General features: G+C 36.2%; 3 protein-coding genes across 5 annotated transcripts; all 3 read left to right on the forward strand.

The window, feature by feature from the left end:
• The first annotated feature begins 1,137 nt into the window (after positions 1 to 1,137).
• LOC137709769 (protein ECERIFERUM 2) lies at positions 1,138 to 3,308 on the forward strand. 2 transcript variants are annotated; one of them, XM_068448763.2, is made up of 2 exons: positions 1,138 to 1,848; positions 2,200 to 3,308. In XM_068448763.2, exons 1-2 carry the CDS (start codon positions 1,408 to 1,410, stop codon positions 3,091 to 3,093), a joined length of 1,335 nt encoding a protein of 444 aa, XP_068304864.2. In that variant the 5' UTR covers positions 1,138 to 1,407; the 3' UTR covers positions 3,094 to 3,308. The 2 variants fall into 2 exon arrangements, with proteins under 2 accessions (XP_068304864.2, XP_068304858.2); XM_068448757.2 differs by having other exon boundaries at positions 1,298 to 1,848; positions 2,197 to 3,308.
• Positions 3,309 to 9,544: 6,236 nt separating this feature from the next.
• LOC137708463 (NADPH--cytochrome P450 reductase) lies at positions 9,545 to 16,038 on the forward strand. Its single transcript, XM_068447549.2, has 18 exons — positions 9,545 to 10,098; positions 10,640 to 10,699; positions 10,800 to 10,876; positions 10,974 to 11,031; positions 11,145 to 11,228; positions 11,305 to 11,341; positions 11,914 to 11,983; positions 12,115 to 12,312; positions 12,447 to 12,539; positions 13,167 to 13,392; positions 13,507 to 13,590; positions 13,692 to 13,843; positions 13,931 to 14,027; positions 14,179 to 14,328; positions 14,410 to 14,487; positions 14,568 to 14,690; positions 14,818 to 14,931; positions 15,579 to 16,038. Exons 1-18 carry the CDS (start codon positions 9,802 to 9,804, stop codon positions 15,657 to 15,659), a joined length of 2,079 nt encoding a protein of 692 aa, XP_068303650.2. The 5' UTR covers positions 9,545 to 9,801; the 3' UTR covers positions 15,660 to 16,038.
• A 2,187-nt stretch (positions 16,039 to 18,225) lies between these two features.
• LOC137744828 (uncharacterized) lies at positions 18,226 to 25,439 on the forward strand. Of its 2 annotated transcripts, XM_088686305.1 has the most exons (7): positions 18,255 to 18,627; positions 18,925 to 19,117; positions 20,045 to 20,134; positions 21,522 to 21,800; positions 21,840 to 21,950; positions 23,631 to 23,778; positions 24,354 to 25,439. In XM_088686305.1, exons 1-7 carry the CDS (start codon positions 18,557 to 18,559, stop codon positions 25,268 to 25,270), a joined length of 1,809 nt encoding a protein of 602 aa, XP_088542431.1. In that variant the 5' UTR covers positions 18,255 to 18,556; the 3' UTR covers positions 25,271 to 25,439. The 2 variants fall into 2 exon arrangements, with proteins under 2 accessions (XP_068340746.2, XP_088542431.1); XM_068484645.2 differs by having other exon boundaries at positions 18,226 to 18,627; positions 20,048 to 20,134; positions 21,522 to 21,950.
• The last annotated feature ends 369 nt before the right edge of the window (positions 25,440 to 25,808 follow it).

Raw genomic sequence — 25,808 nt, forward strand, 5'->3', positions numbered from 1 at the left:
CCAAGCCTACTTCTTCTCCGTGTAGATAATATCGTTTGTTCAAAAAAAATATAAATAAATAAATAAATTTCAGTTACAAAATTTATACGGTCCGGAAGTCCCATTTCAACCCCTAAAAATGAATGTTTTAGACAAAAATGAAATGACCTATATTGCAAGGGGAGTCCAATTTTGAGGACAACAAAAACTATTTTCAAACAATACGCCATTATAATGGTGTCTCGTGTGTTAATAATATAGCATATTATTTGGCACAAAACGTTAGGATAGTGGTGTACACGTTTCATATTTATTGCTGTTTATTGGCTCCAAAAGGTGGGTCAGATCCTTTCATCAGCTAATTTCAACGCTGCAATCAATTTATTGTTTTCTATCAACATCAGTGTCCCTTCTTCATCAGAAACTTAATGCATGATGGGACTTTTTTTTCCTTCGACGAGGATAGAGAGAAAATGACAAAAAAAATTAAAAACCAAAGTATAAAAAAGATCAAGACAGTCGAAAGTGATTTTCACACCTATTTTCTCGTCTTTTGCATAATCTTGAGATTGAATAAATTTTGGAAAAAGAACCATGGAAGACACTTAACACTAAGAAGAAGTCGTAGTTTTCTCCACTTTTTAGTGGGATATCTTAGGTCTAACTTTTCTAAATGACGAGTTTGATATTATATTTCTATTGCTAGATCATTGTACGATTTATCCCAAATCCTTCAGTGCTTAGTGTAAATATATCATTGCATTAAATTTTATTTTATTTTATTTTTAAATTAGAACATTGGTCCTAAACTTTAGACAAATTGGAGCTTTGATGAAACTGAATTCAATTTCATGGATGGATTGTGCAAGTTTTTCTAGTATATGTACCCAACTTATTCAATGGGGTAATACAAGGTAGATTAAAATTGTAAACTAAATTTGCAAACTAAATGATGTGTGACCAATAAGAAATAAGCACATTAATCAACACTTAAATAATAAGAGTAATGCTAGGGAGACTAAATTTGTAAACAAAAATTCAATCATCAACTTTCATGTCATTTTAGTTTACTAAATTTATCTGTTTAACATTACCCTATTCAATGGTAGTATGCTAGGGGTTCACCATATATAGTAGGACACATGGCCCATTCCTAGAGGACTTCAATTGGGTGAACTCCACATTTACATATATTATATATATGAGTTCACCGCTAGAAAGACGTGACTGTATAATAATGCATTGTCATGTGACGAGAAACTTGCACATAACATTGCATTAATAACTCTAAAACCACGATGAACTTGTTCCGTGGATGTAGTTCTCTATATATACCAATGGTAGGTAGATGATCTATTAAACACAAAACTAAAGCCAACATAGCCAACAAAAACTCCATTCATTTTTGTTTGATCTCTAGCTAAAGAAATGATGTCAACCAACATCAATTGCCTCAACAATTCCGGCACGAGGCTATCGACGGTTGTACCTGCTACAGTCACAAGTGATCAAAACAAGGTCCATGAGCTCACCGACATGGACTTGGCCATGAAGCTTCACTACATCAAAGGGGTCTACTTATTTAAGAGCGAGGCAGTTGAGGGACTTACAATATACGACTTGAAGAAGCCTATATTCCAACTGTTGCAACTCTACTTCACCGCCGCCGGGAGGATTCGGAAATCTGAAACAGGCAGGCCCTTCATCAGGTGTAACGATAGCGGTGTGAGAATTGTAGAAGCGCATTCTGAGGAAACCGTTGATGAATTGTTGGCCGTGGCCATTGAGGACTCTTCTGTTTTTAATGGTCTTGCTTATAATCAAGTCCTTGGTCCTGATTTAGGCTTCTCTCCTTTGGTCTTTGTACAGGTAATACATACATACATACATACATACATACATACATACATACATACATACATACATACATATATATATATATATATAATACACACACACACACACACACACACAAAGAATAATTAAAAAGGTGAAACAAAAACATAATAAACAAATAATGAGACATCTTTCTTTTTCTCCTTTTGCACACCCTTTCCTTACGTCCCTTGATTTTCCTTTCATTTACTCAATCCAAAGTCTGAAAATAAATAGGGGTGTGTAGGACGAGAAATGAGGTTGATGAACAAAGTTATTGAACAAACAATCAGAACTTGGTGAAATTATTTACCTCTGGTCTTCTTTCATGTGGTTTCAAAGCAGTTCACATGGTTCAAATGTGGAGGGCTGTCAGTGGGGCTAAGCTGGGCACATGTCCTCGGAGATGTATTTTCTGCATCAGACTTCATCAACATGTGGGGGAAGTTCATGGCAGGTCACGCGCCACCAAAATCTTTCCGCCTGCCAGAACCTGGCCGAAAGTCTCAACTCCCGACACTTTCAATTTCGGGGACACCAAGTTCTCTCAAAAGGGTTGATTCAGTTGGTGATCACTGGCTGACAACCAACAACTGCCAGACGAAGATGCATACATTTCATATTTCTGCCAAAAAGCTCGACCATTTGCTCTCAAGCATTTCTTGTCCTCCAAGCCAATCAGCCAAGTTCTCAGCTTTTGAAGTCCTTTCTGCTGTAATATGGAAATCCTTGTCCAAAACTAAAAATGAAAACTCAGAGAAGATACAAATAGTAACAATTTGTGCCAAAAATTCCCGTGAAGGGGAACTTGAACTTCCGAGCAATGACATGGTGTTCAGCACAGTTGAAGCAGATTTCTCCGTCGCGAAAGCTGGTGTCTCGGAATTGGCAGAGCTGATTGTGAACAAGAGGGCAGAAGAGAATGGTATAATTAGAGAGGTGGTGGGAAGGGACAACGGGAACTCGGACTTCATAGCATACGGAGCAAAATTAACATTCGTAAATTTGGAAGAGGCAGAGATTTACGGGCTTGAATTGAAGGGACAAAAACCTGTTTACGCAAACTACACCATTGATGGGGTTGGTGATGAAGGAGGTGTTTTGGTGCTTCCTGCAGGGCCAAAATATGGCAAAGGCAAAGCTCGTGCTAATGGCGGTCACTTAGTGACCGCCATCCTGCCTGAAACTCAGCTTGCACAGCTCAGAAATGAGCTTGAAACGGAATGGAGTATTGCTTGAAAATGGTGAAGGTATATATCTCCCTGCCATGCGAAAAATAGAACCCAAACAGTCCATGCAATTTAAGGATGTAATTAGGATAAAATAAAGGGATTAAGCTCCTTATTTGCGCCCCCTCCACCAAAAAACAATTGGGAAATTGGTTGAAATAATTAATCTACTGTTGCTCAATCAACTTAATAATAAATTTTCGAGATTTTGAGGAGTGTTGTTAATAATTTGATCAAAATATTGTTGTCGTTTTTTTTAGTACAACGATATATTTTACACTTAAGAAGAGGGAGAGTTCGGCTAAGTAACACAATAGGTAAACTAATTTGGTATCAAATTCGTCATTTACGAAATTCGAACCTAAAACCTCTCACTTACAAATAAAGAAGAATATCACTAGACCGTCATGAGTAACAAAATATCATCGTCATGTGAATTGAATAATTTAGGATTTTGAATTATTTGTAAAATCTTTTCAACAAATTTCTCAAAACAATTAAAGAAACACCTCAATTACAAACCTCAATCAAAATACACCATAACGTAAAATGAATTCAAGTAAACGAACATGTTTTTTGGTTCAAAAAGGAGTTGCACCTATAATGATACTTTAATTTTACTCCACTAGAAAAATGTCCTAAAGCAAATCTAAACTAAATATTAATTGAACCCTGGTTGTCAACGGAAAAACCAATGAAATTACTATTATGCCATTTTATACATAACTAAAAGAAAATATTAGAAAAGAAAAAAATTGGACATAATTGTAATTTCACACAAACAAGTTTTTGTTGTTTTTTTTTTTTTGGAAAATTTTAAATGTCGTATGAACTTGTTCATATTTTTCAATTTGTTATATAAACTAAAATTTTAAGCAATTTGTCACACCAACTTTACAAAATCATTAATTTGTCATCTCACCCTAAATTCGTTAAGTTTTCCATTCAATATATGTCATGTGCAAGGTCATGACTTGTGCTTGGGGTTATTTAGGTTATTTTAACATCTTTTCACAAGTTTTTAACTTTTCTTTAGTATAAACACTTAAATTTTTTACTTTTCTTTAGCGCATATGCATCTATAACTCCATTTATAGCACAAAATGTCAACATGTTTCTCATTTATAAAGCAAGTGACATGCTAAAATGCAAACTCCCACTTGTGTATCATTACATATTTCGAATAACCATAATAGAGTGCGTTGCATGATCATTTCATTGCTATAAAAAATATTGTTCCATTGCCTGAGAAACCTTAGGCCATCTCCAACCGATGGTTGACCAGAGGGCTCATTTTAGCCCTCTGGCCCTCCAAGATTCTCCAAGATATTAATATTTTAATGAACAATACAGGGCCATATTTGCTTCTGTCTCCAACCGAGGGCCAGAGGACTCGTTTTAGCCTTGCCACAAAAAACCGTCTCCAACCGAAGGCCAAAGGGCCATAGGGCCAAACATAATTTATTATTTAAAAACTACAACTTAAATTCAAATCTAACAGCTAAGTGACGTCAGCTAGCCATTAGTAGCTGACATCATGCTGACGTCAGCTAGCCGTTGGATTTGAATTTTTCTTTTGCTATAAATAGGGTGGATATTGGGCTATAATTCACACAACTTTGAATTCAATCTATTTCAATTCAATCTCTTTCAACTCAAGTTTGCAATGAATTCCAACTTTGGATCCTCTTCGAATTCCAACTAGGGGTCCTCATCCAATTCCAAATTGGAAGCAAAATGAGCGCAAATGAGACGAGAAGATGAGGAGTGTGATGAAGAAGTTCAAGTAAGGCTCAACAAACAAAACATGGCAGCAGCCATGGTTGCGGCCATGGTGTGTCAGCCAACTGAGGAACAACCTCAATGGGGTGGCTCTATTGCTGGTTGCTCTTACAAACCACGAAACAAAGCGATATCGCATGCCAATCTGATGAATAACTACTTCAACCCCAACTCGGTGTACACAGAAGAGGATTTCAGACGTCGTTTCCGGATGAGGCGTCATGTCTTCGAGCGTTTACTTCATGATGTCCAGCAAGTCAATCCATACTTTCGACAGAAGCTGGACAGAGCAGGCTGCCCTGGTTTCTTACCTCATCAGAAGGTTACTGTTGCACTTTGAATGATGGCTTATGGTTCCCCAGCTGATTCGATGGATGAAACCCATGGTATGTCTGAGTCTACATGCCTTGATACTCTTCAACAATTCTATGACACAATTGTTCAGGTTCACAAAGACGAGTACCTCTGCAAGCCAAATCAAGAAGATCTGAATCGACTCATTCGCAAAGCTGAAGACTGTGGATTTCCGGGCATGATAGGGTCATTAGACTGCATGCATTGGGATTGGAAGAATTGTCCCAACGGATGGCAAGGAGGCTTTAGCATAAGGTCGAGAAAGCCAACTGTTGTGTTAGAGGCAGTTGCCTTATATGACACATAGATTTGGCATGCTTTCTTTGGAGTCCTTGGATCCCAAAATGACATTACAGTTCTTGGACGTTTACCCCTCTTCAATAACTTGATGGAAGGTAAATCACCTCAACTTCACTACTACATCAACAACCGTCAATACAATATGGGGTATTACTTGGCAGATGACATCTACCTAAAGTGGGCGACACTTGTCCAAGCAATTCCAAACCCTAGGAATGACGCAAAAAAGTTGCTTACCTTACACTAAGAGGCATACCGGAAAGATGTTGAGAGAGCTTTCGGTATTCTACAAGCACGATGGAAGATTATTAGCGAACCGGCAAGAGGGTGGAGTCGAGAAAATTTGGACTCCATCATGATGTCTTGCATCATATTACACAATATGATAGTGGAGGATGAGCGAGATGAGTATATTGATGGAGAGTCCGATGACGACCAAGAAGATCCAAATAGGTCAAGAAGGGCTCGTACAAAAATATATGATGGGCCTAATTTGCCTTTCAATCCAAGAACTAGTAGTATCTCTATAAATGAGTACATGAGGCGCTATAGAATGATACGTTCTCGTGCCACAAACAAGTACCTACAACATGATCTTGTTGCACATCTTTGGGCCAAAAGAAGTATGGAGTAGGCGTTTAAGTTTTATGTTATTAAATGTTTTTTAAAATGTTGTTTGAGTTTCATGTTGTTAAATGTTTTTTTTTTATGTTGTATAACTTGTATGTTGGTTAATATTATTTCATATTGTTTAATGTTGTTTCATGTTACTTAATTTAATTTAATGTTGTATAATGGCTTAGGAAGTTATAGGAAAAAAATATAATTTTAAAAAAATATGAAACAAATTTTGTGAAATAGAAGTTATAGGATAAAAATAGAATTTAAAATAAAATAAAGCAACTATGTGAAATAGAAGTTATAGGAAAAAATGGAATTAAAAAAAAATGAAACAATTTTGTAAAATAAAAGTTATAGGAAAAAATAGAATTAAAAAAAAATTAAAAATAGAAGTTATAGGAAAAATTTTGTAAATAAAAAATAATAATAAAACTATAAAAAAAAAAAAATGCAAACGCAACGGCTAGTTGACGTCAGCTAGCCGTTGCATTTGAATTTTTTCCTTAAGCATTCCTGTAGGTTATAACCGACAAATTTTCTGGCCAGCCCTCCAGCCCTCTAGCCCTCTCCGATTCCGTGGGGCCCTCTCAGATTCCAGAGCTCTCTGGCCTAACCCTTGGTTGGAGACGATTTTCGGGTTATTTTCGACCATCTGGCCCTCTGGACCCTTCGGTTGGAGATGGCCTTACAGTTTTTTTGTCGAATACAACTTAATAAAAGGAAAATAAGGTATTAAAATGACCAAAATAACCCTAAACACAAGTCATGTACGAGACACATGACTTATGTTGGATGGAAAACTTAATAGAGTTAGAGAGAGATGACAAATTAATGATTTCAAAACGTTGATATGACAAATTGAAAAATGCGTACAAGTTCATATGACATTTCAAAAATTTTCCTTTTTTTTTTTTTTTTTTCCCTAAACCTCACAACCATGTCATCCTATTAATACCTAAACTCTCTCTCTCTCTCTCTCTCTCTCTCTCTCATTTGCACCCACCCACGTGTACCTTTTTTCCTTTTTTTTTTTTTTTTTTTTTTTTTCCCTAAACCTCACAACCATGTCATCCTATTAATACCTAAACTCTCTCTCCCTCTCTCTCTCATTTGCACCCACCCACGTGTACCTTTTTTCCTTTTTTTTTTTTTTTTTTTCCCTAAACCTCACAACCATGTCAGCCTATTAATACCTAAACTCTCTCTCTCTCTCTCTCTCTCTCTCATTTGCACCCACCCACGTGTACCTTTTTTTCCCACTTTTTCTAACTTCCCGATCCACTAATTTATTTTACATAAATTTAATTTAATTTAATTTTGAGGAGTGTCATTAATAATTTGGTCAAAAATACCATCATCATTTGAGTTGAATCATTTCGGAATTAAATTAAATTAAATTTTGAGGAGCGTCGTTAGTAATTTGGTCAAAAATACCATCGTCATTCGAGTTGAATCATTTCAGAATTTGGAATTTGTAAAATCTTCATTCCAACAAATTTCTCAAAACAATGAAAGTGACCCCTCAATTAACTCAATACCATCAAAAGGCCAAATTCATTGAATTTCTACGCCGAGTAAACGAACATGTTTTTGTACTATTTGACTTTTGGGGGGCCCTACGCAAGGCTTTGAAACTGAATCGGTCCGAACCAACAATTCTTAACCAAATTTTGACTAAAAACTTTAAATTTTTCCAAAATCGGTTTGAACTGTTCCAACCTAATTCGGTTCATGATTTTACACCAATAAAATTTATTTGAACTCGTACAACCTCTTTCTACAATCAACTTACTCTCTACACCCATATTACTTTTAATTAAACTATTAATATCCCTTTAAACCCAAATTTATTACCTAAATTACCCTCACAAACTAATTTAATATATAAATTTATCTTTACACCCATTTAAAAAAATAAAAACTAAAAATTGGTCTCTCTCACATAATTCTCTCTCACCCAATCCTTTTTTTTTCTTTACTGATTTTGCTTAATCTCATATATGTTTTCTGGGTGACAACATGGCCGAGAAACGGTGCTCTTCATGGTACCCCAATTTCATCCTTTCAATATGCAATTATGATTATTATTATTATTAATCACAGGAGATGGTCCTTGTGGGCACACCACTGTTGCTGCAACCGCATGCACATTGTTGGTGGCGCGCGGGGGGTTGGTGGCGCGTTGGGGGTGCGGTTGTGTGTTTTGTAGATCACCAGTCGGTTCTTGACCTTCCACATCTCTCAGATCAACGATGATCTTAGTTATGCTTGTTGTTCTCCTGATCCGAGGGCGTGGACGCTTCCCTAACAACATTTATTAAATTATGTAATTTCTTCCGAATGTTTCTTTAGTATGTGTTTAATTAATATTTTATTTGCTAATTTTTCTTAATCTCATATAGATAATTAAAAAAGAAGTGATTTTTTTTAATCTTATATATGTTTTTACTAGTAATAATGCTTTGAAAAGGTGCTGATTTTATTCCTAAATCCTAAAAAAACAATTGAAATCAAATGAAAAAAAACTTGAATAAATCGATCATACTTTAGTTAGAGGATTCAAAACTTCAAAATCATCATCCATCGGTAAAATAAGCTTGTTTTCTTTGTAAAAGCGTCTTAGGGTTTTAGCTATAATAAATGTACAATAAAAATTATGTGATGGAAGGGTTTGATGTCATGTTTGAGTTTGTTTATTGGTTGTGGGTTTATTAATAAATTTTAGTTTTATTATTAATTTTATCTTGTACTTAATAGTAATTATACTATAAGATAAAAAAGATCACATTTAAAATTTAAGTTAGATGTGGAGAGAGGTTACATTGGTCCAAATAAAATTTTCCTTTTACACCTCTCAAGTCAAATCCCAGGATCGGTTGTAAGGGCATGCAAAATTGCAAAATGTATTCTTTTTCTAAAAGTATCATCTTTCTTTTGTAGAGCAAAAGCATTAGGTACTAATTAGTTGGTTATTACAGAGAAAAAGAATTGATATTTATTTTTACTTGTAAGAGAGAATTTAAGTTCGATTCTCGTCAAAAGTAAATTTGAATCACATTATTACTAGTCCAAGTAAGACTTTAGCCCCACCCTCCTTTTAGTGTTAATAATAATGTTTATTAAAAAAAATGCCTAATCTTTCAAATATTTTAAAAGAGAATCGGTAGAACATAACAAATTATGTTCATAAAACTTACCAAGTAGCATGTTTATTATCGAACCGTGAATTAGAACCGTGTATCGGAACTGAATAAATCAAAAGGTAAAATTAAAACAAAAAGAAAAATAGTAAGGGAAATAAAAGAATATACTAGAAACTAAAAGACTGGATTAAAAAAAAAAAAAACAGTAAAATTTAGACATGTAAAATTACATTATTGTCTATTTTATTTTTTTGTGTGATAGAAGATTAAATAGTTTTGACAGGAGGGTTTGTTAATGAATAAAGATTAAATAAATATAAAACCGGCTGAGTAATTTTTAATTTCTGGTCAAATCTCTCTGTCAAACTCGTTCAACAACCTCGCTGCGCTGCCATTGAAATGATCGAATCCCGATAGGATACCATAGCTTATTCGCCACTACCAGCGATTCAGTTCACGACGAACTGAGTGAGAGCCAACGGATACGGGTTCGAGCTTTGACTGAGAGAGATTTCGGGATGAGTTCGAATTCGGATGTGGTACGCGCGTTGGAGTCGGCGCTGGGGGTTTCGTTCGGTGGTTCGGTGACGGACACGGTGGTGGTGATCGCGACGACTTCAATTGCGCTGATAATTGGGGTTTTGGTATTGGTGTGGAGGAGATCGTCGGATCGGAGCCGGGAGGTGAAGCGGCTGGTGTTGCCCAAGCCGCTTGCTGTGGAGGAAGAGGAAGACGAGTTTGAGGTTGCGGCGGGGAAGACTCGGGTCACCATCTTCTATGGAACTCAGACTGGTACAGCTGAGGGATTCGCTAAGGTGAACAGTTATGGATAAATTTGTGTGCTTTGTGTTGGACTCCAAGATTTTCGCGTCGAATGAATTATGAATAGTTTATGCTTGTGATCAAGAAATGCAAATGCAATGGTGCACTTGTTAATGTCTTGACTTTTTGACCTATAGAGATTGAACCCATAGGAGAAAATGATAGGTCGAGATGTCCATGACTGTAGTGCACGTATTTTTTACAGTTCAGGTATTTTTGATTTAAGGGACTTAGTGTGAAATGTACAAATGATGAATTCATAACAGCTTCACTGTACTAAGCACTTTGGTGTGGTTCCGGACCCTCCATTTAGGAGTCAACCCATGGATCATGAACGTGGTAATATGTTAATATAGCTTTCTCAAGCGTACAGAAGTAATTTTCAATGTCGTCATGGTTTCTGGACGCCTAACCAAAAGTTATCTGTTCATTTACAGAATCTGAACTTACAACATAGATAATAGAATAGTTTATAGTGTTCTTGTAGGAATTTTTTTTTCACTTTCTAACTGTTGTATTTTGATGTGAATACAGGCTTTGGCTGAGGAGATTAAGGCTAGATATGAGAAAGCTGCTGTGAAGGTTGTCGACCTGGTATGGCAGATGGGAACCGATTTTTTTTATTGCATCATTGCAAGATGTATTGCATAATATGAAATGTATGAGAAGTTATATTTGCTTGTGCTTGAATTAGGATGACTATGCTGAGGATGATGATAAATATGAAGAAAAACTGAAGAAAGAGACTTTGGCATTTTTTATGTTGGCCACGTATGATACACGTTTACCTATACTTCTACTATGTTATTTCTAGAATCTTATTGGTCTTGCCAGTAGTACGTTCAATATATTTTATCTTACTTTGTAGTTATGGAGATGGGGAGCCAACTGATAATGCAGTAAGATTTTACAAATGGTTTACGGAGGTTCGTAGCTTTATTGTACACATTGAGTTGATAAAAAAAAAAAAAAATTGAAGTCACAACCATTTCATTTTTATTGTCATGTAATAAATTAAGATCTCATGGTTTTATTTCAGGGAAATGATAGGGGTGATTGGCTTCAACATCTAAGATATGGCGTTTTTGCTCTGGGTAACCGACAATATGAACATTTCAATAAGGTAAAATCAATACTATATCTTTGTCAATTAATTCTTTGTAGTATTGCATCTTCTGACTACATCCTTATTGAAGCAGGTAGGAAAAGTGGTTGATGATAAACTTAGTGAAGAAGGTATAACTAATTTGCTTTCTCTCTTGCATTTCTATTGAGTGAATACTTGTGTACCTTGTTGCTTGCATTTCAATATGATTACTGACACACATAGCATAAGATCGCAGAGGAAATTTTCAGTTTAGGCATTCTATGTAAAGACTGGCACTCTTCATTTTGCATTCTTCAGTTATGTGTATGCATAAGGTTTTTGCTTGTGATTAAGGGCCTGTTTGGGATTGCTTCTCGAACGGCTAAAGTGCTTTGTGACAACCAATCTAGGTTGTAGAAAGGCTTTAGGTAGCACTTCCAAGTGACTTTCTAGGAAGCACTTGTATTTTTTAATAAAAGTCTACGTGTTCATATGCATCCTACAGTAGCAGTACCAAACGAGCCCCAATTATATATTTCTAGCTGTGTCCAAGTAGGCTTGCCTCCACTTCTTATTTTGTGAAAGAACAAGTTAAAAATTAAGATTGATGTTTTCTGATTTACTTTTTAGTTTTTTGCGTCCCATTTTTTTCTGTATAGGTTATTTCAATCGACAACTCTGTTAATTTTTCATTAAATTTGCCTCTTTGTGGTTAATGCAGGTGCAAAGCGTCTTGTTCCTGTTGGCTTAGGTGATGATGACCAGTGCATCGAGGATGATTTTTCTGCTTGGTATACTGTTGTCCTGTTGTCATTCTTTTCTCGATTGCTATTTAGTGATGCATTAACTGTAATGTTTGGGAAGTATTAGTATGGCATCATTTCTCTGCTGCATTGACTGTAATGGTTGGGTTCTTCTTTAGGAGGGAATCATTGTGGCCTGAGTTGGATCTATTCCTCCGAGATGAAGATGATACAAATTCTGCGGCTACTCCATATACAGCTGTAATTCCAGAATATAGAGTTGTTATTCATGACTCTAGTTTTGTTACTTCTTATGAGGACAATCACTTGAATATGGCTAATGGGAATGCTTCTTACGATATTCACCATCCTTGCAGGTATTCATAGGTTGTGCATGTTTTGCTTCTCTAGGGAATAATACATTCTAGGAAAATTGGTGTAGTCTCTTGTTGTTCCTTTGTCCAATTTTATTTCCGTCCACTAATTTTTGTGTTGTATTTCTTTCCTAAAGAGTTAATGTTGCTGTTCAAAGAGAACTTCACAAACCTGAGTCTGACCGCTCTTGCATCCATCTGGAGTTTGATATCTCTGGAACTGGTATTACGTAAGTTCATAAATGTACCCGCTGTTTTTTATTTTGTTTTATCTAGTTCTTTATAGACTGGTGATAGGTGTACATTGATTCTATTCTCTCTGTCAAATGTACAATAGAAATGGTTTCTGGTGATAGGCTAATATTTGTTTTGCAATATAAATGGAATTTTTGTGCATCTCTCATATACTTTGAGTTTGTGAGTTTGTGTTTTATAAAGGCTTCTTTTAAATAATAAGAATAATAATATTTGTCAAATATAGGTGTATCATTGCATTAACCAGTTAATTTCATGAGTATTGTCCACCAACCTTGCCAAACGAAAAACAGATGCTTAATGTGCTTAACTCTTTGTAAAATGATTTTCCAATGTTTGTTTAGCTATAGTTAATGTTAGTATGTCATCAATAATGGATTATGTATTTGTCTTTTTCTGCGTTTTACAGTATACAAAGAAATCCACCATTTGTTAACGAATTTGTAATGGGGGACTGAAATTAATTAGTGAATGAGCCCAAAAGCAAGGGGTTCCTGCTTGAGTTCCACACTTTTTATTTTTATTTTTAATACATGATTAGATCTGAATGATGGTTTTTTATTATCAACCTGATGATCAGAACTGTTTCCTTTGTTTTTCAGATATGAAACTGGAGACCATGTGGGTGTTTATGCAGACAATTGTGATGAAACAGTTGAAGAAGCTGCAAAGTACTTGGGCCAACCTTTAGATTTGCTATTCTCCATACATACTGACAATGATGATGGCACATCTCTTGGAAGCTCATTACTGCCTCCATTCCCTGGTCCTTGCACAGTCCGCACAGCATTGGCACGTTATGCTGATCTGTTGAATCCACCTCGGAAGGTGATCATTTTGTTTCCCGCTATTGCCTTTCTCTTACTTTTTTCTTTTGTTGATTTTATTTGTGTTTTTAACTTTTTATATTGATTATTTATTTCAAATGATTTATCCTGTCAGGCTGCCCTACTTGCTTTGGCTGCACATGCTGTTGAACCGAGTGAAGCAGAAAGACTTAAATTTTTATCATCACCCCAGGGGAAGGTTGTTGGCAATCAAGAAAACTCTTTTAGATTGTTTGATTCTGTTTCCATGTTCTTTTTATATTTCATCTCTACTCATATCACATGCTTTCCACCATCCAGGATGAGTACTCAAAATGGATTGTTGGAAGTCAGAGAAGTCTTGTTGAGGTAATGGCTGAGTTCCAATCAGCAAAGCCTCCACTTGGTGTGTTTTTTGCTGCAGTAGCCCCTCGCTTACAGCCTCGTTACTATTCCATATCATCTTCACCAAGGTGATTTCCCTGTACTATTTATCATAGTATTTCTAGAAATTAATTAGACATGTAGAAACCTGACTAATATTGTTGCTTGTTAAACAGATTTGTGCCCCATCGTGTTCATGTGACCTGTGCTTTAGTTTATGGTCCAACGCCAACTGGCAGAATTCACAAAGGAGTGTGTTCATTCTGGATGAAGGTAATATCGATTGTGACTATGCAGCCCTTTGTCCGTCCCTATCATTGTGTATATTTTTAGGGTTTTTGAAATGCCAAAGCCTTCCATACTCTCTTACAGCACAACTTGGGCTGGATTGCATCTAACAACAAACTTTTTTGAATGAAATCAGAATGCAGTTCCTCTAGAGAAAAGCCATAACAGTAGCTGGGCTCCTATTTTTATTAGGCAATCCAATTTCAAGCTACCTGATGATCCTTCAGTCCCAATTATCATGGTGGGGCCTGGTACGGGCTTCGCACCTTTCCGAGGATTTCTACAGGTTTGAAATTGCATTAGTCTGAGTTTGCATTGTTTATTTGTGGAAAAAAGGAGAAATAAAGTATCATTTCTCTCTTTTCAGGAAAGGATGGCCCTGAAAAAGGAGGGTGCTCAATTAGGACCTGCACTGCTCTTCTTTGGATGTAGAAACCGCAGAATGGTAAATATTTTTTGATATTTTGGAATACTTTGTGCTTGTGGTGGATGAATAAATATATACTGGATCTTTATTTTTTCTAGGATTTCATTTATGAAGATGAATTGAATAACTTTATGGAAGAAGGTGTGTTGTCTGAGTTAATCGTTGCATTCTCGCGCGAGGGACCAACCAAGGAGTATGTTCAACATAAACTGATGGATAAAGTAAGTATTTGTGAGAACTACAAGGTGGTCTCGTTTAAAATTTTAATATTTTAATTAAAATGGTAGGTTGTGGTCTCTCTTAATTAGATAATTATCTAACAGTCGCACCAATTTATTCCATATTCAGGCAGCATACGTGTGGGACCTAGCATCTCAAGGGGGGTACCTTTATGTTTGTGGTGACGCCAAAGGAATGGCTAGAGATGTTCATCGGACTTTGCATACCATTGTCCAGCAGCAGGTGCCAATCTCTCTCTCTCTCTCTCTCTCTCTCTCTCTCTCTCTCTCTCTCTCTCTCTCTCTCTCTCTCTCTCTCTCTCTCACTCTCCTTATTTTACAAACACGCGGGGCGTGCACACATATATATCCTGTGAACGGATGAAATAGCTACAGAATGCGCACACATAAATCCTGTGAATGGATGAAATAGCTACAGAATGTACACATGGTTATAGAAGTCTAGGTAATATCTTTGTGCTTGCAGTTTTTTGGTCCTAGAGGATCTGTGGGAAGTGTATTTAACGTAGGAGGGAGCAAAGCTTTCACTAATTTTTACTGGGTGGTGTTAGCAACACAACCCTTTTTACCTCTCACACGCCTCTCTCAATTTCTGGTCGTCGGATCAAATGAATTGAAAACGATCAAAGGACATAAATTAACAAGGGTTGTGTGGGAAGTAAAAATAGGTGTGTGGATAGCACTGCCCTTTTTACTGCTAGTCATCCATTTTTGTTTGAAGTTGGTATTTTCCAAAATAAAAGATAAAGTAAAAACAATATTTAAGCTGCTGCTACGGCTGGTTGATAGCTTGTTTACCCATATATCGTGTCTTATTTGCCTGTCGAGTTGGATCGTGTTTACAAGTTATTGCTGGCAAAAAAAAATCAGGAGAAGGTGGACTCAACGAAAGCAGAAGCTACCGTGAAACAACTTCAGATGGATGGACGATACCTTAGAGATGTCTGGTGATACCGCTTTCCCTCCTTTGCCTTGTTTTGTACCATCTTTAAGAACATTGGAATTATACATAACTCCAAGGTCGGGCTTCGGAAGGTTGATCTCTTCCCTTCAAAATTTATAGCAGCAGATTTGAACAAGTGTTGGGAACTGAAACCTGGTTTCCCAAAAGCTTTTAGTTAATTAGATCGACTTCGGTCTGCCTGTATTGTTATTATTATTTATTTCTCTTTTTAATAGAAGGGGCCATTTAATTTTAGGGAAACTACATGTTAGCTAGTTTCAAAAATGTCAAAACACATACATGAATCATGTAGTTTGTTTTGGTTGATGTTGCATGGAGATTTATAGTGAATTATGGTAATTAAAATAAAACTGAAGTTTGCTGCTAGTCTTTTGTTATTTGCTACCTACCGTGGCCGTGGTGGACAGGGTGTACCCTGTAATGTCCAAGGCCGAACTCAACATTCTCATGCAACCAATCACTTTAATGTCGCCTTGTTTAGTTACAACTAAACACTGTTAGGCTCGGTATAGTTCAATTTTTTTACGAACATTTATAAAAGCTTCTCAAGAAGCCCAAGTCGTAATTTTTATGTTAGTATTTTCTGGAGAAGCCGAAGCTATGGTTGATTTTGGCTTTGGCATGGCTTTTTAGCAAATTCAATTTTCATAGGATGGCAATAAGGCTAGTAATGCAGGGAATGTTGGACGATGAAGCATCAACAAGTACATAAAATGGGTGTGCGGAGATGAGAATGCTTCGCTGGATGTGTGGGCATACAAGAAATGAAAAGATTAGGAATGAAGATATTCGGGGTAAAGTAAGAGTAGCCAAAATTGAAGGAAAAATGAAAGAAAATCGGTTATGGTGGTTTGGACATGTGAAACAAAGGCCTACTAATGCTCCAACTAGAAGATGCGATTATGGGACAGAGGTTCAGGGTCGAAGGGGTAGAGGAAGACTTTGGAAGAGACTCTAAGAAAAGACTTAGAGTACTTGGATCTAACGGAAGATGTGACACATAACCGAGTACAATGACGCTTTAGGATTCATACAACCAACCTCACGTAGTGGGAAAAGGTTTTGTTGTTGTTGTAAGGGGAAATGTATGCAAATTTAATTTTTTATTTTCTAGGAGAAATGTTTGCAAATGGAACATGAAGGACACTCGGAAGTAGGGATGGGCAAAATACAGTACAAAGTCATTACTTACCTTGTAGAACTTATATGACACTGGATGCCCACGCAAAAGTATCGCTGAAAAAAGCGAGGTCGCATCAAATTATCGCCAAACACTAAGAGACCACAACCCCTCGTCGAAGCGAGCACAAACACGTCACAAAAGATACGAGCAAAGACTTATAATGAATCAATCGTAATGGTACATATGAAACCGGGTATCCATGTAAGTCGGATCTAACCATAGTTCTAATAAAAAAGGTAGTGTTGAATTAAGAAAAGATGGAATTTCAAACTCGTCTCAATATTCTTTGGAATACTAAAAGGGGAAGCGAATGCATGACATTGACAGCAGGGGAAGTGTGGTTTGGGGATAAATTTCAGTCTTATATTTCATATGGTACGTCATGAGTTCGATTTATAATACTGATAAATCGCGACATGATGGTTAAGAAATGTTGAAATACATATGTGAGTTTTTCCAACCCTAAAAAGGTGAATGGACGTGGCGAAGGCACCGGTTAGTTCTTGGAAAAAAAATATACGTTTGGATCTGGAAAATTATTTCCTACTTTATTGTATGTTTGCTCTCACCCAACCACTATCCTTTCCTGTACTCCAATTCTTCATTTTAGTTACCTACTATAAAAAGAGCCTTGAATTTCGGACAATCATCTTTTTCTTTTTTTCTTTTTTTATTTATTTTCTTTTATACATAATCCTTGCAAAGTATAAGAACTATGGGTGTGCAAAGAAATAGACGAACATGACATTCTAGAAAAATATTGAATTTTATCATGACAATTAAATGAGTAAAGAATTTTGAATTAAACTGATTTTTTTTACGGTAATCTATGGATAAAAGCTTAAAAAGTAGACGACTCGAACCGTCGTAAAAGAATGTGAAGTGAATCGTTCACATTTTAATGAAAAACGATGATCCCTTTCCTTAAGGGACTTGATATACATAATTTTATCAGCTAACTACCTTTCACACTCTTTAGTTTGGGTTGATTTTTAAAATGTAGTACGAAGTTTCAATTTTTTTATTATGCATTTTTTGGTTTGATTGAAGATCTGATACAACATTAAATTGATAATATGTTGAGCGCGAAATTTTTATATAAGCTAATATGTAAGCTACATTTACAAGATATTAACAAAAAAACTCATCAATTTTGATGGATGATTAGATGATCACAATATCTCATCAATTTTGATGGATGATTAGATGATGAAAGAAACAAAAGGTATACATTAATACGACTTTAAAACATAAAGGTGTAATGTGAAAAGTTAAAAACTTTATGGTCAATTTTGAAAACGATAAAAAAATAGAGTTGTAAAATGTAATTAGCGTTAGTTTTATATACAAAAAAGAAAACAGTTGAGTATATAGCGGGGAGTAGTTTTCGGTCAAAAGCAGAGCAGTTGAGTTCTGACTAGAGTCGATAGAGTGATAGAAGTCAATAGGGAGTTCGCTTCTCCTTAAGCATCGTCAAAAACTCCTTCTCCTCCGTCCTTCCGCTCTTCAACGCTCCGCCGCTTCTTCCGCCGTCCTTCCGCCTCTCATTCTCTCTCTTTCTCCTCCGCGTCTAAACCCCTTTCCAGGGTTTAGGGTTTTGCCCAAGGCCCAATAAGGTTTGGTCCTTCAGAGGTTTCCACTGGCTAATTAGGCTCTCCATATTTCATATTATGCGAAACTGAATTCACTGTGATCAAAGCAATGCTTGAGAAAGCCAAGGACCCTAAGAAGGGCTTTATCACCGAAGAAGATACCGCCACTCTCTTACAAAGGTACCTCTTTCCCCTCTCTCATCGATTTCAATATGTTGCATATATTTTATATATATATATATATATATATATAATTTATTATATATATTTATGCATGTGGTTTTTTTTTTTTATTTGAAATTTCTTCGTAACGGGTTGTTTCTATTGGTATTTTTTGAGTATTGGGTTTAATGGGTTTTTTTTTTTTTTTTTTTCTTTTTTCTTTTGGATTTTGGATTTTGGGATTTTTGTGTTGTTAGGTGAATTGGGTTTAATCATTAATGTGGGGTTTTTGTTTTTTGCATTGCTGATGGGCAGGTATGCGCCGACGACTGTGCTGGCCCTGTTGCAGGAAGTGGCGAACTATCCTGATGGGAAGATGGATTGGAATCGGTTGGTGGCCAAGACTTCAACTGGAATTTCTAATGCCAGAGAATATCAGATGCTTTGGCGCCATTTAGCGTATCGTGAAGCTCTGCTTGACAAATTAGACAATGGGGCTCAACCTTTGGTCTGTTTCCCACCCTTTTCTCTTCATTCGTAGTTTATGGTGTTTGTTCTACTCTTTTACACAAATGTTGTATGTCGATAAATATGTAATATATTAGGTTTTCATTTTTTGGTGAATGATGTGGTTTGTGGGATTGTGAGTGTAATGGGTATTCTAATGGCTGAGTGTGCGTGAGAAGGAGAGAAACTTAAAAAATTTACCCCGTCACCTCAGTTACCATAACTAAATTGCTGTTAACTTAGATGTACAATCTGCTTTCGAGAGCTGTTATTTGTGGAGATGATTGCAAGTAAATGGAATGATAATTTAGTAGGAACATTTATTGTGACATCACTAATTTTTCCAGCCTGTTTGTTTGAATTTGAATTATGTATATTGTAGAAATCTTGCCGTTAGTCTACTGGACGAATTATTAGGTGCTCATTCAACCAAATAAAATAGAAAAAAATTAAAAAAAAAAAAAATCTAAAGCGCTCTTTTAAGTCACCAGTTTCCTGCATGGTAATTGTTTATATTTCCATACCGTGCGTAGACGTGTAACTTTCATGGAAATATATTCAAGTTGTATGAACTAAATTCTGAATGAATTTATAAAGTGCTCATTCGACCAAATAAAATAGAAAAAAGGAAAAACAGAAAAGAAATCTAAAGTGCTCTTTGAAGTCACCGGTTTCCTGCATGGTAATTATGTATATTTCCGTAGTGAATTTCAAATTTTATATTGTACATAGACGTGTAACTTTCATGGAAATATATTCAAGTTTTATGAACTAAATTACAAATTTATTGCTGAGGTTACTATGTGCGGCATTTTCTTGCAAGCTAGTTGAGTCATAATGAAGTATATTATCAGTTCCCACCTATAACTTGCAGGAAACGACTTCATTTTCCTTTTTCCATATTCTGAGTCATGTTAAATTTCTCTAGCAGGATGATGATAGTGATTTAGAATACGAAGTGGAATCTTTTCCTGCTGTTAGTGCTCAAGCTTCAACAGAAGCTGCTGCATGCGTGAAGGTATATAAATGAGTACATACTTAATATGTGATTTGCTTCAGGCTTCAGGGTTTATTGCTTCAGACCTTACAGGTCCTTGAATGGAGTGTCTTGCCTGTTGATTTGTTGACTTTAATTTGGGTCTTTTTGGGAATGCGTCTACATGGAACACTTTTGCTAGGCGAGCACAATAAAACTTGTCTTGTTGCAATAGAACAGTCTCTTTCTTCCAAAAAAAAGTACTTAAAACTTTATTTGTTAAAGAAAGCACTCCAAGCACATTGAAATGCTATCTGAAGAGGTGCCTGGAGCTTCTGCAGAAAGCACCAAAAAGTGCTTATAATCCAGAAGCGCTTTTAGTTTTTCTGCCAAGGTTGCTGTAAATGCTTTTGGCTATTTGAAAGCACCTTTAGCTGTTCCAAAAGCAGTGCCAAATGAACCATAAATCTGGGAATTTAGATATCAATATGGAGGTTAATGCTGTATGTTTAGAATAAAAGGGAGAAGAAACAAAAAGATTCCTTGATGTAACTATTTCAAATACATTCAATCTAACGCTTTATAGTTTTCATAGCAAATTTAGCCTTGTTTCAAATCCAAATCCCTTTTTTTTCAAATTGTCCATCCAAATAGAGCCTTATAGTTCCCTGCTGAAGCCACCTTTTCTGATTGCATGAACATTCAAACTGCTCTTGTGGTTCTTTCGAAATCCTCCTTTTATCGTTTCTAATTCCAGTATGCATAAAGATATTTCACCTGAGCTATAGAAGTGAGAAAGCATGTGATCAACATCTAAAGGTCCGCAACATGGCTACTGGGTTAAGGTGGTCTCACATTTGTTTACCTTTTACTTTTCCTAGTAGGAGTAGGATATGCCTTAGACTCCTAAGTTCCAAACAAATTAACTCAAAGGATCACTTATAATGCCCAGCACTGCAACATATATTAGAAACTTCAAAACAGGCTTGTTGTAGGCTTATAGCTCATGTCAAACAATCGACTTGTTTAAAATTTGTAACACTGATATTATAACCATTTACTATGCAACTATTTTTGGACCGAGAAGACTCTTTTGAGATTGTAAAACTTTCTTTACTGTCTGGCTATATGGATAGATTTTGTCCAACCAAGCAACTGCTTTTGCATCATTGGGTCAAGAATTGTTCATTTGCAATTTTCTGGCATCCCTTTTTTGTTTCTTTGCTAGTACTCTTATGTTTTGAAGGTTGTTGGTGCTGTCTTAATCTCTTCACACTTTTTTGTGCTACTTTTTTCCCTCTTTAATGAATTTGTCTCCTATAAAAAACATCAGAGTTTACATTTGTATAATCTCTTGATTATTTTCTACCTTACTAACTTAAAGATCTAGCCAGCTTATCTTGTTGAAATGGTTTATTTTCTTGGCCAGGTTCTAATTTTATCTGGTTTATCAAGTGACGCAAGTCATCAAAATGGTTTAACAGTTGAGGGTCCGTTATCAATGAATTTACCCAATGGCCAGGCATCTAGATCTCATCAAAATTCACAAGCAACATGTTCAATGCGAGGGAAGAACATTACAGTTCCAGTTTCGGTTCTGAAAAATCCCCTCCCTGTAGTGACAGCATCTACAGTGGAAACTGCTGAAGGAGATGATGCATTAGGAAATGTCATGGCTCCTCGAAAGAGAAGTAAGAAGTGGTCTGATGTCATGGCTCCTCGAAAGAGAAGTAAGAAGTGGTCTGAGGCTGAAGATTTGGAGCTGATTGCTGCTGTGCAAAAACATGGTGAAGGAAATTGGTCAAATATCTTACGAGGAGATTTCAAAGGGGACAGAACACCTAGTCAGCTAAATCAGGTTTTTTTTTTCTATCACCGCAACTGGTTCTCGAGTCTTATATTTTGGTTTTGGCTTTATTGTTGTTTCTTTTCATGTTTTGGTTCATTATTCTTTCCCATCTCTATTTGTAATTTGATGCATCCAAAGGGGCATAAAGAATTCCTCCAAAAAAAAAAAAAAATACAAATGAACTTGAGCATGATGCTTATGATTATGGTTTGTTGATGGTAGAAATTACAGATACTTTTAATAAACCTGCCGAAGTTTAGAGAAATGAACAACATAAACATCGTGCTTATGATTATGGTTTACTAGGCACGAAATGACTTCCAAAAGTACTTGAAGACCCAGTTTGCAGTAGAAGAAGAATCATAATAAACTTAAAACTAACTGTGAAACGACTTCTAAAAATAGACTGAAGCATAGATGACATCTAAGAATGAAATAAATTAACACAAAGAGATGTAGAGCTTAATGCCAACTGCTCTAAATGACTTAAATTAATATAAACGAAAAAAAAATATACGTTTATATTATTTTCCCAACTTGTCTTGTAGTCAAAGTGGGTGGGAGTGTTATTTGGTTTATGGGCCATTAATCACTCTGTCTATGCCCTTTGTATTAGAGGGGAATTAATTAGTTGGCATTCTAATTTACTCGAGGTTCCTTTTCGCTTTCTTTTTTTGAAAAAGATAATTTCTCCAGAAGATGACCTAGAGTTTGAATTATCCCTTGGTTCTGGTCCTTTTATCTATTTTTTACTTTGGAAAAGAGAATCCCCTGGTTTTTGTCATTTAAAGTGGTGTAATTGGACTCGAGTATTTGTACTTGGATAAGTTTTGTTTATATTTGTTGAATTTATAGTCTAGTTGTCAGATTGTAGTGGAGTTGGAGACTGAAATAAGAACTGGATAAACATATCATCCTTTACTTGCACATAATAATCTGGTTACGTTTTCTACACAAACGCATCATCCTTTATGTGACCATTAAAGGTATGACATTATGCCACTTCTTTGCTATACTCCGTACTTCATTTGTAGCTCGTGTTGATGTGCTAGTATATGAAAACTCAGGTTGAAGCCATACATTATTTGACGATTTTTGAATAAATTGAGTTGTTAATTCATAAGTTACTATTAGTGATTGATTTATGTATATTATTGAAGTTAAGCTGAATTGATCAAACCATAGACTCTGAAGATTCTTCTATGGTGGAGTTGTGTAGCTGCCATATAGATGTAATTGCACATCTAGCAACTGTGTGTGAATAATACTCTGTTGTCATCTAGTTCGGTTAGATGTCTGGGTTTTACCCAGGTTTCCCGGGTTCAAATCCCGGCAACGGATTTCCATTTTTCATATATGAATATATTATGTTAAATCTTATGAATTATGAATAGGCTGTGGGCAGTTCATTTCAAGCTATGCACGTGTTCCAACTATTTTTCTTTTGGTTGTGATTAGAAGCATGAACGTGCACTAATGTTATGTTGAGTTTTCGTTGTTTCTAAGTTTCAGGGCGATGTTGCTATATATCCTGTTTTCGTTTGTGATTTTGTGGACTTCTTGTCCACTCTTGTATATTTATTTTTTCTTTGCAATAAAAATTTGTTTCTTCCTCCAAAAAAAAAAAAAAAAAAAAAAATGTGCACTAATGCCTTTTGCTCCTACTATTTTTGTGGGTTTATATTACAGAGGTGGAAAAAAATTAGGCAGAACAATCTAGACTTGAATGTTGGAGGCGGCTCAAGTAATAAACTTTCAGAAGCACAGGAGGCAGCTCGTCATTCATTGTCCATAGCCCTGAATATGCCTAACATCACAGCTAATACAATTGGCACCGGTGATTCTCTCTCCCATCTATGCTGTTTTTAGTTTACAGGAAAGTACATATAATTCTTATGTTGCTTCCATGAAATCCTGCAGATTTTCAAGGAACTCTTGAGTTCCATCTGAACTTCTTTGGTTCCCAATAGCGAGTCCTAGAGTCAAGGGAATAATGTATACATTTTATTGTTTCTGCATAGTATACTTGAAGTATTTTGAAAGTCTTATAATAACATAACACTTTCTTGACTTTCTTAATGCCATTGCCAACAAAGATTTTCTTTTTGCCTTTTAAATTATGGATGTGCATAAACTGTCAAGCAATTTTAATATTTTAGCTGCTGCATTATCTATTGATCACTCTGCTATTTTTGGGATTGTCTTCACCCCTGTTTTTGAAGTCTTGGCTTTTCCGTGGATGCGATGCATCATGAATCACGTCTTTCATTAAGGGGTGATTTTTGGCACCTTAATTACTGAAACCGTTGTGAATGTTTTGATTGGTTCTTATCTCTTTGATTTTTATTGACATTTTTACGTAATTTATTTAGTACTGTGTCAATCTGTAACCAACAGTATTCTTGTAAACAGCTGGGACAAGTACACACAGCAAGCTTGCTGGAACAAATGCAACTAGCAACTCTGTGCATTGTACTACTGCTGAAGCAAAACTGCAGTCCCAGCAAGGCCTTAACCCAGTGAAAACATATGAAATATGGGGCTCCACAACAAAAGCTCCAGTGATCGCCAAAAAAACTATACCGAAGCTTACTGATAGTATGGTAAGAGCCGCTGCGGTTGCTGCTGGGGCTCGCATTGCTTTTCCTTCAGATGCTGCATCACTTCTCAAGGCTGCTCAGGCGAAGAATGCTGTCCGTATCATGCCTACAAGTGGTTCTTCTACCCAATCTGTTAAACCTGGCAGCATGTCTACCCACTCAGAACTTCCTCCTAATGTACATATAATGCGTAGCAGCTCGGCTGCTATACCACCTTCCATCCCTTCATCCACTGCTGCCACACCTGGCACTACACGCCCTCGGCCTTCAAAAGTTCTTCCTCAGGCAAGTCAGCACACTCCAACTAGTGACGCAATGTTATCCAGACAGACCAATGGTGTTAGCTGTAACCTGGATGCTGAGCTGGGCTCTGCTCCGACAGATCAGGTCCAAGATGGAGCAGTGATCTCTAGGGATGGACCGAATGACCGAGTTCAAAAGGATAAATCACCTGACCAGAAAGCTCAGTCAAAAAATTTGTCAACGAATGCTGAAAATCCCGTGGATTCACTGAAGATCGAAACTGATGAAACTGATAGTAAAGCTGTCACAGGTGTAAAAGCTGAAGAGAGAAAAAGTGCAAAAGATAATGAGATTCCGTGTTCATCTGTTAATGTAGGAGGCAGTGATCCATCTGCAGTTGACAGTTGTGAAACCGAAGCGCAAGTGAGAAGCACACAGATCTTCTCACCATTGCAACAGATGGATGCAAGGGAAAACAGGTCTTAAGCAAAGAGTAGGGTGACATTTAAGATCTAGGGGAAGAAGAGGATTAGAGTATCTTGTAAAGATTGTGATGTAAATTTAGTTAGACCTAATGAATGTTTTGGATCTTAACGATGGATGGATGGATGGATGGATGGTTTTTGTCAATGATGTAAATTCGTTCAGTTTTGGATGGTGATGGTGTTCCTGCATTGCATTACAGTATTCAAGTTGAGCACCCTGTTGAATTTTGCAGTCAGTCGTCGTTCTTTTGTTTTCGGGTTTTTTCCCTAAACGGGTTTACATGAAACGATCTGTTAAGCTAGCATGTGGGAAAATTCAAACACGAACACAACTGCCCAATACCGGGATATTGACACTCTTGTCGAGTTAAAAATCACAAGCACATGCCAATACCATGATATTAAAATTTTATTTCAAATCTAAATAAGCACACGCATAGTACGTGTACAATTGCTAGTTTTCGTACATTACCCTCTTGTCAAGTAAAAAAATGATAAAATTCTAATAGAGAGATTAATAATACAAACTTATTATGGTA

Source organism: Pyrus communis, chromosome 15 (genome assembly GCF_041283825.1).
Source record: "Pyrus communis isolate YQ-2024b chromosome 15, ASM4128382v1, whole genome shotgun sequence".
Taxonomy (NCBI): Eukaryota; Viridiplantae; Streptophyta; class Magnoliopsida; order Rosales; family Rosaceae; genus Pyrus; species Pyrus communis.

Bases quoted from the DNA above. Each gene is read 5' to 3' on its own strand.
- LOC137709769 (XM_068448757.2), top strand. From the start codon at position 1,408: ATGATGTCAACCAACATCAATTGCCTCAACAATTCCGGCACGAGGCTA. The intron at 1,849-2,196 runs GTAATACATACA...GTGGTTTCAAAG, and splicing joins CTCCTTTGGTCTTTGTACAG to CAGTTCACATGGTTCAAATG.
- LOC137708463 (XM_068447549.2), top strand. From the start codon at position 9,802: ATGAGTTCGAATTCGGATGTGGTACGCGCGTTGGAGTCGGCGCTGGGG. The intron at 11,984-12,114 runs GTATACTGTTGT...GTTCTTCTTTAG, and splicing joins GAGGATGATTTTTCTGCTTG to GAGGGAATCATTGTGGCCTG. The intron at 13,844-13,930 runs GTGATTTCCCTG...CTTGTTAAACAG, and splicing joins TCCATATCATCTTCACCAAG to ATTTGTGCCCCATCGTGTTC.
- LOC137744828 (XM_068484645.2), top strand. From the start codon at position 18,557: ATGCTTGAGAAAGCCAAGGACCCTAAGAAGGGCTTTATCACCGAAGAA. The intron at 19,118-20,047 runs GTCTGTTTCCCA...TTTCTCTAGCAG, and splicing joins ACAATGGGGCTCAACCTTTG to GATGATGATAGTGATTTAGA. The intron at 21,951-23,630 runs GTTTTTTTTTTC...TTTATATTACAG, and splicing joins CACCTAGTCAGCTAAATCAG to AGGTGGAAAAAAATTAGGCA.